General features: G+C 30.3%; 1 protein-coding gene across 7 annotated transcripts in view; it reads left to right on the top strand.

Moving 5' to 3' along the window:
* The first annotated feature begins 26 nt into the window (after nt 1-26).
* LOC139514304 (ATP-binding cassette sub-family C member 4-like) overlaps nt 27-14030 on the top strand; it is a 109894-nt gene continuing 95890 nt past the window's right edge. For 5 of the 7 annotated variants that reach the window (XM_071303354.1, XM_071303352.1, XM_071303357.1 and 2 more), the window contains exon 1: nt 30-237. In XM_071303354.1, coding sequence (XP_071159455.1) covers nt 164-237 — 74 coding nt within the window. In that variant the 5' untranslated portion in view covers nt 30-163. Of the gene's footprint in view, nt 238-14030 lie in introns of all 7 variants that reach the window. The other 2 variants (XR_011662594.1, XM_071303351.1) reach the window with 1 other exon arrangement.

Here is a 14030-nt window from a genome sequence, read left to right as displayed (position 1 = left end):
TTTGTTGAGATTATCTTTTCATCATAGTCAGTTGTGCGATTTCTTTTAGCTAGTTTCCTTCGCTCTTAGAAAGTGTTGTGGTTTCGTTTGGTTATGCAATCATTGATGTGGAACATGTGCTAACAGACGATCATACTGTGGTTGAACGGAATAATAAGTGACCATGGATGAAACATTGAAACATTACAATCCGAACCCGACCCTCACCACCAATCCAATATCGAAATTGTTCTTTTGGTAAGCATTTTGTACTGATTGATTATGTACTAACACTTTTAATAGCAAGAAGAAGATAATAGTGTCAAAATTTAGGACTAAAATTATACAATGATGCCAACAGTAATTATATCTTGATTATAGATTTCAGCAGAAGCAGATTGATTTTCTCAGTTTTAATCCAATGTCAAAAGGTCATTTTGTACCTTTTAATAAAATCATCAATATAATGCCAATTTTATGACCTATAGTATAGTTGTTAATTTCTGTGTCATTTGGTCTCTTGTGGAAGTTGTCTCATTGGCAATCATACCACATCTCTTTTTTGTTTTTAATTTTTGCTTTAAATATGTACAGCTGGTTGGGATTACATGTATTTAACCAAGGCAAATGTTTTATCATATACAATGGGATATATAATTTTACTGTGTCCAAAAGTTTTGTTGGATTGAAGAGAAAAATATTTGGGTGTATGACATTTGCGCCGATTTTGAAAATTTTCATTCTTTCATTTGCGCCGATTTCATTTTTTCATTTGTGCCGATTTTATATTTGCTCCTAATTAGATTTACAGGTAAGTTAATACTTGTACATATACTGTACTATACCATTGATAAAATCTGGTTATAATTGTTGTTCATTTATGTTTAAATTACTTTTGATTCATATTGTTCTGGAACTTCGTTATAACATGATGGATATATTACACACTGAAACGAGCCGAGGAGTCAATTCTTTAGTCATCGTGGGCCATACATATCGGAAGGTTAGTGTCCTGAAACATAACAACATATCTTACAAATGTACCATAAATCGTGTAAAGCCATAGTCACCACGGATTCTAGTGTCAAAACACTGATCGAGCATAAACATGTGGCAGATGTCCGAAAGACAGAGGTTAAAGAACTACGCGGGTACTGTCAAGGAAAAAGTCTGGAGGTGTATCTTCTAGGCCTTCTTCCATCTCCCCGTAGTGAGCAGGGGACAACAGTTTTCCCGTTTGAATGGTTTTACACAAGTTATTTTGGGGCCCTTTACAGCTTGTTGTTCGGTGTGAGCCAAGGCTCCGTGTTGAAGGTCGTATAATGGCTTACTTTTATAAATTGTTATTTGGATGGAAAGTTGTCTCATTGGCACTCACACCACATCTTCCTATATCTATGTTATGATTGACAATTCATTACAAAAGTCATATATAGAAATGGCTAATGGAAGAGGTCTAAAATGATAAAATGAAAATTACATGACTTGGATGGAGAGTTCTCTCATTTGCATTCATACCACATCTTCTTATATCTATTTACTTGTAATTTACCTGTAAAAAAATCGGCGCAAATGAAAAAAATAATCGGCGCAAATGAAAGAAAAAATCGGCGCAAATGAAATGCAGATCGGCGCAAATGCAAAACGCCGAAATATTTAAATGAGCAAATGATAATATAAAAGCCTATTACTATAAAAGGCAACAGATTTGGGTTAACAACTTTTCTAAATACTGGATTGTTTAATTTTAATATGAGTTTTTAATCACTCGTCACCAAGAAAGTGCTGATTTTCAAAGGACTTATTACATGTATCTGAAAAAGTTGCTAACCAAATTTAAGGTGCTTCTATTGACCCTAAACAAATTATTCACTTTTGATTTTTTTGTTTAATTAAAAAGAAATAGATTTTTTGCACTGACATGACTTCATGGTCTTATCTAACTTTAGCTATAATATGCATATAGGTTGTTATGATCATCTTTGTGAACAGGTACAGAAAATGTAGGTGAAAATCCTGATATGGATATTATTCCCATGAATGGGTGTTATGTGACGGAAAATAATTATTTTGATTTACAAAGAGTTGCATCACATTACAGATACAATCTCTATGTATTATCAAAGTTTATGAAAATCCAGGTTGCTGTTTACACTTTATCACTTTGATATGTTTATAAATATTTGTGTAGTACATATAGATCTTGTAACTTAATTAATAATCCAATAAGTCAATAATGAATTATTATTCATATTGTTGAAATTTAGGTGTACATGCACATGTATAATACCACCATTGATTTTCCCCTTTAATAGTACTAGTTATAAAGTTCTACAAGTCTTTTTTAAATTTGCACTTTTTAAAAAATTGTGCAGAATTTATTTTTGTTTCAAATAAAGAATTACATGTAAGTTTCATCCTGTCCAGTACTATAGATTAGAATAAATACATCATATGAGAGGATGTTTGTACTATTTTATCGGTATGACGAAAGGACAATTAATATATATTGGACTCCAAACATTAGGGACATTTACTCTTTAAACTTGAATACATCTGAAATAAATTTTATATTATTAATGGATCTGAAAGTAGAAACTTATTTCCTATTGTGCTTATCCTACAATGCCTCGAAAAGTCAAAGGAACTATAAAAAATTTATATTAACTTTTTCACTATTCGTGAAGACCAGATTTTCTTGATATTTTGAACACCTGCTGTTCATGTTGACTTTTGATAAAAGAGTTGTGATAGATTAATAATGAATGAATACACTTTTTGATTATTTTTTTTTACTTCAAACATTCATAATGTTAAGGATTTTAAAAGCACAATGCTTAAATTGTTTACATGTATTTTTTTTTTATTTCAAAAAATTTATTAGAAGTACAAATGTACATTGTTCTTAATTTTATCCTGATAAATGGGTTCAAATAATTGTAGAACTGGGCAAAGCCGCATGCCCAAATAGAAATATATACATGTACAAATGTATGGAACTAGTCAGGCATTCATCATATGTGCACAATTCTGCAAGTTTATTATTTGTGCTGAACACCATTAGCAAAATACTGCATACATCCTATTACATGATGTGATTAATTGAAGTAAAATGATTTACATTCAAGTTGACAGTTTATCAACCTCTTGCATGATTATGCATCAATTAAAAATAAAATGAACTGCTCTTGATCACTTGTACAATTTCCAGAGGGAAGTGTTTATGGTGCACATGTATAGAGCATATGAAAAATGAAAAACAATGCATGTCCTGCAGTTCAACAAACAATTGTTGGATGAAAGGAAAAATGTACAAACTGCAGATAAATACAAAAATCTTATTTATCAATTGGTTTTTCAGAGGGCCTGGGCCCGGCCCCCTTTTTTTTGGAAAAAATTGGTTGATTATACAGGGAATCACTGAGGCATGACTGGAGCGGGCCCCCTCTTAGGCAGACAGTGGGCCCCTACTTATGAAAATTTCTGGATCCACCACTGATCGTTGCTTTTGAATTATTTAGATTCACCTTTTTTCCCATTGTGGAACTGGCTTAGTTAAGTGTTCTTCATATACTGTAATATGTTTTCCATGTAGCTATTTTAAAACTAAGTACGGGTACATGAACAAGTACAATGTAGCAAACAGATGTAAATACAAGGTATGGTAAAGGGTTAAGGATCGCATGATGCATTCACAACAGAAACGCAAGCACATTATTAACTATCAACCTTTAGACTGCCAAAGTAAGAAAGCAAGTCATTATAAGCAGATCTATAAAATGTTCAAAATTAATTCAGCATTTTAAAGAATTATGGTATCCTGGGCTAGAACATAGGGTAAAAAAAATTACACAAAAATACGGTTAGAGCCATAGATCAATAAAATTGAGAATGGAAATGGGGAATGTGCCAAAGAGACAACAACCCGACCATACATGTAGAGTAGACAACAGCAATGTCTAGGTTGTGTAAGGTGACCAATCATTATAACTTAAATGGACTTTTAAACCCTAAGATTTAAGAATGTATTCAATGTAATGAAATATGTTTTCTACCTACATGTACATTGTACCTATCCAAAGTAAAAAATCCGAGTTAGGGGAGCAGAAATGAAGATTTTTTTATTTAGAATTAGGCCTTGTAAAGTAAAGATAAAAAAAAATTTAGAAACCTATTGTTTAATTTATTCAAAAACACCTGTTATAAAATATACATGTAGTTTGTTTGTTGGCAGCCTTGAATACAAAATTTCAAATGATTGCTAATCTTAAAATTCCAGTGACCATAGATGGTAGTCAGTCAAAACATTGTTTGTTTCTACACAATGTAGATTGTCCAGACACATTAGCTGATTCTATCAATGTAACATTGACCAGACCTTTTATCAAGGTCATTCTTGTTGATTTTAGTGTTGTTGACCATTTTAGATATAATAAATTTACAGCCAATTACAATCAAATTCCAATCCTAAAATTTGTAAATTACCATCCTTGACCTTTAGGATAGATATTGACAGTTATGTAAGGATGTACATGTAACTGTTTGACAATTATCTTATTATTATTTTACATTATTAAACCAGAAATATATGTATCAACAACATATCAATTAAGCAAAAACAAATTTATCATGTTTATGGATTGGCAATTGGAGATTTGGTGCTTTTAAGACAAATTTAAATGTTTAACCAAATTATGTGGTTTCTATACAATTTTTCATCTATTTTGAAAGCAATTCATTCAGTTATATATTAGTACATGTACAATCAAAAGGAAAAAATCTAAAACTTTTTTAATTGTCATCCTGTAGACAGGTTTTTGTCAGTTGCACACAAAATTATTTGTACTCATAAAGTTTGAAAATAAAATGTTTGGGTCATTGTTGAAGCTGCAACTTAATTATGTATGTTTTGACTAAAAAGCTATGACATCTCTGATGCCTGTCAAGGAATATCTTCATAAATAGACATTAGATATTTTTACTAGGAGTATACATTTGTAAAAGAGGGACGAATTATTCCAGAGGGACATTCAACCTTACAAATTGAAAATAAATTTACAATGCTATGTACATGTAACTGTCTGAAAATTTAATAATAGTTTGTTTTTGTTTTTTTTAACCCAAAAAGCCTTACAAAGATACATCTGTACATGTGACCCCCAGAAAAAACCTTTGATTTTAAAGGTTTGTTATGACTGTAACTCAGACACTTTAAAGGTACAAAAGAATCAAATTATGGAAACATATTTTTCAATTTACATGTGATTTGAAATTGAAAATAAATTTAGGAAATTTCATTTGGAGAGGGACTTGTATTAAATTCATATTATATTATTTCATGTCCCCTTGCTGACGCCTTTTTTTTGGGGATCCTTTTTAAATGTGGATGAGTCACTTGGCAAAGATTCTTTATTTTATTAAAGTTTAAACTTTAATTAAAAGAATACAAAAGGATATATAGGTCTCTGAGATATAGGTTAGGAAAGTGATTAATTTTTTTTTAATTGTTGCTTTTTTTTGTACTCATATGAACTTTCAAAGAAATGAATTGGATGCATTCAAACTTAATCAAGATACATTGTAGATCAAGTAGATAATTTGGCATCAAGACATGATACATTGACCCTCTTATGAGACATGCATTATTTCAATGATGTTAGCTCATGGTTGCATAATATTTTAAAATCATAATCAGTATTTCTTTTTTTTTATAAGAAGAATCAACAAGAAGGCAGTGCAAATAGATTCAAATTTATTAGTAATTTAGAGTGTTGAGAATGTTGAAGTCTGATAAAAATGGAGAGGGAGAAAAAAAATAATCAAAACAACAACTCTCAGATTTCCGATTCTGACATTTCTGTATGACAGGTGTTTGACAGTTTCCAGTAAAACATAGTGAATTCTTTTGACAGGTCTTGGCAATTGAAATATATGTTTATAGCTCTTAAAAGATGTGATGCTTTTAAAAATATCATATAATGATAAAGGAATCTTCTTCTTGTCCAATGCTGCTGTGTTTTGACTGACTTTATTGTGTAATGTCCATTGTGGTAGATTCGGCTTTGGCTTTTATTCAAGTATTTTGTCGATTAATTTTATCATCTTTTTCTAGGTCAAGTAAACTTTAATTCATGACACACTCAGTAATTAGTCTGATATAAATCACAAACTAGAGTAATAAGTAAGAGCCTAACTGTTTACCATTTGCTTCTTATTAAACTTTAGACAGAAGTTATGAGCATAAGACATTTGGAGCAGGATCTGCTTACCCATGTTTTTGTTTGGGTCTATCTTGATCAGTCTTCAGTTTTCTATGTTGTTTTATATACTGTTGTTTGTCTTTTGATCTGTTCTTTTCTTGACAAGACATTGTCAGTTTATATTCCACCTATGATTTAGAATGTCCTCTTGGTATCTTTCATCTTGATCAGCTCTCAGTTATGGTACAAAGTTTTATTTGCAGGAAACAAATTTACATGCAGCCTTGGAATATATTTTTAGACATTAATAACTTTATTAAACCTTCATAGAATGTTTTGAAACTAGGAAAGATTAATAGCATCTGAAAAAAAAGACTTGAGAGTTCGTATTTTTTTCTCTCTGTATTTTACTGATATGAATAGAATTAATTTTGGCAAACAATTTAACACTGGCGGCAAAAATTGAAGACAAGACATGTAGTGTTGCAATTAACCTTTTTACAAATTTTTCAAATTCAGTAAACATGCAATCTTGAGACACAAATATTTTGTGTCTCAAAATGCAAGAAATTCTTAGTATCAGTGCACTACTCAAAGAGAAATTTAAAACAATCAACAAGTAACAGACTATTATTTAAACTTGGTATTATTTTTAATTATGGAATTTGCATAATTTCTTGTGCTTGAAATTTATTAAGCTTAGATTTTTTAATAAATTTCATGTTTATTTTGTACTATAATGTTCTGTGCTTTCTATTACAAAGAAAATAGTACATTTTCCATAGAATATGTACTGTGCCACGCACAACACTACTAGTATCCTATAATACAGAATACATTGTATGGGAAGTGTTATGAACTGCTGAAAACATTATAATACCAAATGATAAACATGTGGAATTTATTAAAAATTTCAAGCACAAGAAATTATGCAAATTTCATTATTAAAAATAATTCCAAGTTCAAGTTAAGCTTCAATTATTATTTTCAGTTGTGTTATGCTGTGTGCATGTAATCAATACATGTACTCTAAACAAAATTGTTTATTAGAGGTCTTTAACTATAGATGACATGATGCAAGTGTAGGTTAATTTATGACCCTCATTCATGTTATGCCCCAATTTTCAACAAGTGTTCTAATTGTTTGACCCTTCTCCTTATCCTACTTAACCTACTTTTCATGCAGGAAAACAATATTGTAGTCAAATTGTAGTCAGCCAGTTGAACCATTTGCCCTGTTTGTTTGTATTGTAGCATTCAGCCTGGGAAATTTTGCATTGGATGGGCCAGCCAAGGTCGTTAAAGACTTACAACATTGGATGGGTTTTGATAATTAGCTTCAACATATAGAATTTAAATTCTGCCTCATTTTATGACTGTATGGGACAACACACACTACCAAAACCTAAATTAAAAAAAAAAAGGAAGTGAGTCTAAAGTGAGATGGACACATATGTCCAGTCCAGAAATTGAACCCTCTCACCAAAATCCTTATCTTTACATACAAATAAAAGATCTGTTAAATGTACAGTTAAGGTGGCTCGGGCCTATTGGAAGTTTCTATCAGAAGTGCCGTATTTTTTGTTATTTTATTCTTTACAGAAAATGAATCAAATTGGTCGAGAAAAAAAAGGGGGTCACGGACCATTTAAGCTCAAAATTTTACTTTTAAACAGATATGTAAAAGGGACCATTTTTCAATGAAATGATAGGGAAAATAGAGGTGTTGACATATTTTTATCAGAATATCAAATAAACGTTCTATGACACTTGGTCCAAAACTCAATTTTTTAACTGTAATATAAAAAGCTGAAGTATAGCTTCAAAGAATGAGCAAATAAAAAACAGGTCACCGATAAGGGAAAAAATTTATTTAGCCAACCCAAATTTTGGCAGGAAAATGGTGAAAATGGGTGAAATGTCATTTTGAGCCTATCACAGATACACATAATAACGATAATATTCTTTTAGTGACATAACTACAACGATTTAACATTTCTAATCAATCAAAATATTTAAGAAAATAATATCTAATTTAGGACACATACTTTTCGTGTGCATTGTAATTGATGGGTGAAATTATACGCAGTCGAATAGTCCCGATCCACCTTAAATGTTTCAATTAATCGAAACATTTGAAGATTAATTATAATTTTTAATAAATCCACACGATTTTTAAGTCATCACACAAAAATTAAAAATATCCATCAATCAAAAATATTAATAAAGAGAAATATACAATAAGTCCAACAAAAATATACAACAGATAAAAATGTCGAAAAACTAATCAAGCTCATAAAAATTCACGTATGACCTCGGACAACAACGCGACGGCCCAATGACCTTGGACAGCGCCACCTGGCTGTCCTCTAATAGAAAATCCTCTATATCACCAGTTTAATAAAATGAGGCATTTGCTCTAAAGATGAGCCAAAAAAACCAATTCAATTACTTTTGGTGCAACATTGGACCTAAATTAATATCCTTACTGAGCGTTTATCCACCTAGGACAAGGAGTTATAGGCCTGCAACAAATGTTTTTACACTAAGGTTAATTTAACCTCTTTGGCTGAACTCCATTCTGAGGATAATAGATAATTGGTCAGAATTCATCTGATTCACTGCTGGTGGTCTACATTTTCACATTTGGCAAAAATAGAAAAAGCTGTTGATAAAAGAATTGGGGTTATCAGATGATTTTGGATCATGTTTCTAAAGTGTTGCCAATCTATTAGTTCAATTATTTACATCATTAATTAGATATCAAATGTGTGAAGTGATACTGTAATTTACTAGAGTTAAACTGTCTCTCAAAAAAAATCACAAACTGCCAAAGTAACTGATACTAAAATGCTGATAAGAATAATTCAATAATCTTTGATGTACTTTAAAACAATATATTTTGGCATTCAGCTTTCATGACTGATTCATAAGTAAGCTAATTATTCAATTGATCTATTTTTTTTTACTCCTGAGATACATTTAGAATCAATGATCAATTTTATTGGTTGTTAAAAAAACGGAACTTAGTGAATCTGGATTACTTTTGAATTCTGGAAAATTGATGAAAATGTGTGATGAAAACTAAACCAATTAAGGGGTTAGAAAGGCCATAATGATTATATCAGTGAAAGTAACATGAACCCTCTATAGTTTGGTTACATTCAGCATACATTTCTTGTCTTTATTCCAGAATCAAAACTATTCCGTATTGAAATAATTCCTTATTTTAATAATATTATTGAATGTTAGGTTCCATATACCTTCAACGATGGGGTTCATAAGATTCATTAGTATTATCTATTTGTGGATTTCATAGATTAACCAGCAAAGAGCACATTTAACTTTTTTTTTTTGGCAAAACCATGAATTTAAATATCCATGAAGATCCACATTTACCCTCAATCAAAGAAAGTATGGATCAACAACAAAATAATCAGTCCAAAGAATAACATGTATAAGATTTTACATTTTGATCAGCGAAATAACAAAAGGCATATATATTGACATTATTTTCACTGTAACCATGGTAAACATCCATAGCTTTCTAAATATGTTAATGAAATTTATCCACTTCACTCACTCTTATAGCTGAAGTGGAAATATTCCAATTCTAAAATTTGATAAATTGCATTCTGTCAGACGGATTCTGACAGTTGAGGATTTTATTTTTTTCCAATGACATAATTAACTTGTGCTTTAAGTGCACTAAACTATATATAAGTACATATTTTTGGAAATAAATATATGTATGAAAATGATTATTTCTCACAATTCAACACTGATTTATTTTGAAGAATGCAATTAATTTAATCTTTAAAGATTTTATTTTAAATCATAAAATTTTAGAGATAATAAAAGACAGTGGCATATTTCAAACAAGAAACATTTTCAATAAGATGGGACAACCCAAATTAGTTTAATCAACACGAAACTACATATCCTTTTTTGATAGCAAATTTAACACTTTTTGCATAAATCTGAATGTTATTATAAATAGCTATATAAAAATTATGAAGATTATAAAGGGGGCACAAATGCAAATCCAGTAATCACATATTTTCTAGACCTAGAGCGATTTGGACTGGGTCAGTGCATAATTAATCAGATTACACTGGCATAACAACACCATCTTTTCGGACAAAAACTCCGATTTTACACAATATTATTCCTTTTTTTGATTAGGAAACATTATTATACTCTTATCTAAGTCAATACCCATCAGTTTTCAATGTTTAAAAAAATACGATTTTGATAGACAATATCCCCTTAAGTTCAATGACAAATTATATGAACTTGCCATTGCTGAAGACTGGATGTTTATGAAGTATATAATAGGTAAAAAAAAAATGAGAGACAGTCGTGCTTGTGTTAAAATGCCAGATCTAATTAATGCTACATGTATAACAAAACTTTTGGCAAATCTCTTCTGAAATTAAGAGTGCACAATTTTATTATTGCAAACTTGATAATGTCGCTTTTTTTTGCATTACTAATTAAGTGGCAGTAATTCTGAATTTACTGTACTTTTATTAAAGTGCAATCCAAATCAGTTCTGAAAAGCACTTATGCAATATTGGTGTTATACAACAAACAATTATCATTTGTAAAAAACGTCACAAAGAGCAGAACAATTGCCAACATATAATGCAAAAAAGTGCAAAAACAGTAATGCAATGCTAAATGATTCCTGTTAGCTAAAATGAAAGCAAATTTTCAATACTTAATACACTGCTTTAATATTCTATAGACATCATGCCTTCTCTTAACCACAAAATGGATATAATTGTTTACATTTAAGAGAATTTTGAAGAAAAAAATCTGTTTAATTTGTTTGTCTGACATAAAAGTATTTTAATGGATATTGGAGAAGTGTTTAAAGTCAGAAGTGATAACAGGAACAGATAATTCTTTATTTCGAAATTATGAATTTGGATTGTAGATGCACTTAAAGATCAGTTGTAATAGGAAATGTTTAGTACACAAATCCTTGTTTTATCAAAAGTACTATACAATGTATAAAATGACTGTGTTTTTTCTGTTTGTCTCGCATGCAATGAAAGTTGCAGAATGTGAAACTTTGGAACGCTAAGCTTCATCATGTTTATATTTTATAAGGTTTAATATGTTTAAGATCTGGATACAGGTTCCTTCTGTTTTGTAGTTTTTGTCCATCTGTCATAATGTATTATGTCCATTGTCCATGACCTTATAGTTGTCATGTTTCTGCAATCATCACATGAAATTTTGATATGTATTACGATGTATAAGAATAGGATAACTATATTTGGTATATGCAAGATCTACATGTCTGTCAGACAGGCTTCAACTGACCTTGATCCTGATTTTGGTAAAAAAAAATCATCCTACTGACCTACATGTATACAACCTGTCCAAATTCCATTGCTTTCATAGCATTTCATGTAATGATACTCCCATAAATAGAACTGTCACAACATATCCTATGTGATTAATCTTACTTTTTCATATAACAGAGTGGTTGTTTAACCTGAAGCACCCCACTGAAGTGCTCTACAGTTTGCACTAATAGCCACTAAAAACGTATGATACCCCAGACTAGTAAATATTGATTTGGTGTTTTGGACTAGTGAAAATTTTCAAAATTGTCATGCAAATAGTTACAAGTTTGATATTTAGTTTCTGGGCTAGTTCTAGGTGAAAAAGTTAATGGCACAGACTGGCTCAGCTATGATATTCTTTTCAATTCTATAAATTTCCCACTTAGTCATTCCAGAGTTATTGAACTTCTTCTCTGAGATTTAAGATACATTTTCACATGTGACATTCACTAGCTCAATTATGCTTGGACCAGTTTAACTCAAACTTTTGATTTTGTTGGGATTGTTGAAAGTTAAAGCTCCCTTAAATTTGTGAACTGTACAGATAGCTTTTCTAGATTTAATAATCATTTATTAGACTTTTAACAGTCAAGTTAAAGGCAGTGCATACATTATGATCCTGGCACAACTTTTTATTTTGATATTGATTACATACATGTATTGATATAGCCTAATATTTTATACCTGTAACAACTTTTATATATTAATGAAACTTCAGAAATTAGATTACACAGATTTTCCTAGAAACAGTAAAAACTATATATAGATGTTATGTAAATAATTATTAATAACAGGCCTTTATGCAATAACTATTGCCAAAAATGAAAACATCATTATTCATAATACAGGATTTATGAGTAATACATGTACATGTCTTCACAGGAAAAGTTCTTTAATTATGCGTAGCATATACAATGTACCAGATAGACTTGGGAACGTTTGTATACCTGCACTATTAAAGTTCATCAAAGTCATGGGATCATTATTATCCATGATAACAAAATAAAAGATTTTAGTTCCATTGGTGCATAATCACTAATCCCTAACTGCTTTTTTATTTGCAGGAAAATATCACACACTTTAGCATTTTTTTTTCAACCACTTGCTTAGCATGGGAAGGAAGTGACAATGCCCTAAAAGTTTAAAAGGTTTATAATAAATAATAAGGAAAAAAAAATAAAATTCAAATACATTGTATTACAGGCTTATTATTTTGTAAGCCAGACATGTGTTTCCTCTACAAAAGACTCATCAGTGATGCTCGAATAATTTAAGTTAAAAGGCCAAATAAATTACGAAGTTGAAGAAGTTGAAGGGCCAAACTTTGTAAATATTTTGCTAAATACATAACTAATGTAATATATTCCTTGGGTAAACATTCCTTAGTATTTTCATCAATTTAAAAGTGTGGTGTATATTGATGCTTGCATCTCATTGGTAATGTTGGTTTATATTATTATTCAATTCATTATCATTGAGTGTCTTCTTGGTTAATCTCAATAAGTCAGCCACCTATATTTATACAACATAACAAAAATATATATTTATTTTTGGTGTACCGAGCAATGTTCCATGTTAAATTTGAATTTGAATAGATGTAGCAATAGATTACATTGAAAGTTTTGTCAATCGGTTCACTTTATATAGCAGTTAGAATTAATTCATTAAAGACAACAAATGAGTAATATTGAGTTCATAATGAACATGGAATTCAGAAATGTTTCAACTGCTTATTTTAGTAAGATAGATAATTGCACGTAATAGACACCATGGGTCATTGCCGAAGATAAGAGGCCTCTCAGAATATCTCGATTTGTGTTTTTTTTTTATTGCAAAAAGTGTTAATATTTACAATATAATGATGTAACTTTAAATGCTCTACCACGTAGATTAAAAGATAGTGCAGATGCAAAGTGCATCTGAAAAAAAACCTCTTTTTTTCTCAAAATTTTTCAATTTTGTTTACTGAATTACGCACACAAGATACGAGTCTACAAATTATAGGAAAATATGCAGTTTGTTTGCACCTATGTAAAGGAAACCTTGAGCTTGAAATGTTTTGGCGCAGAGTAACTAAATGTTTTCCATCATCTCAGTTGGACATGTAGCTGTACCTTTCAGAAATAAATTGGATTTTCTGGTGATCTTTTGACCCTTACACTTAGAAAAAAAATAACCATATTATTTTAATTTTCATTTCAATTATAAAAACTAAGCTTTGGACTTTGAACTTTTCCTGTAAAATTGCCTAGTTAATAGTACAATTCATGAATGTTCACAGTGATAATAAAGAGTCTTAATTAATAAATAATTCTTGTATTTGTAACTGTGTGAAAAAAGTAATAAAATTGCATGATCCTACTTAAAATTTACTGCTTTCTCTTCATAGACCACTGTTTAATGGGTATTTGTTAACTACCAGTACATCATGCTTCAGTGTTCTCTGGGCTATATTGCGCCACAGTCATAATTAAACTGTTTTCCATTACAT

The sequence above is a fragment of the Mytilus edulis genome, chromosome 3, assembly GCF_963676685.1.
Source record: "Mytilus edulis chromosome 3, xbMytEdul2.2, whole genome shotgun sequence".
NCBI lineage: Eukaryota > Metazoa > Mollusca > Bivalvia > Mytilida > Mytilidae > Mytilus > Mytilus edulis.
Note: the sequence above shows the minus strand (reverse complement) of the source record. Positions and strands in the feature narration are given on the sequence as shown.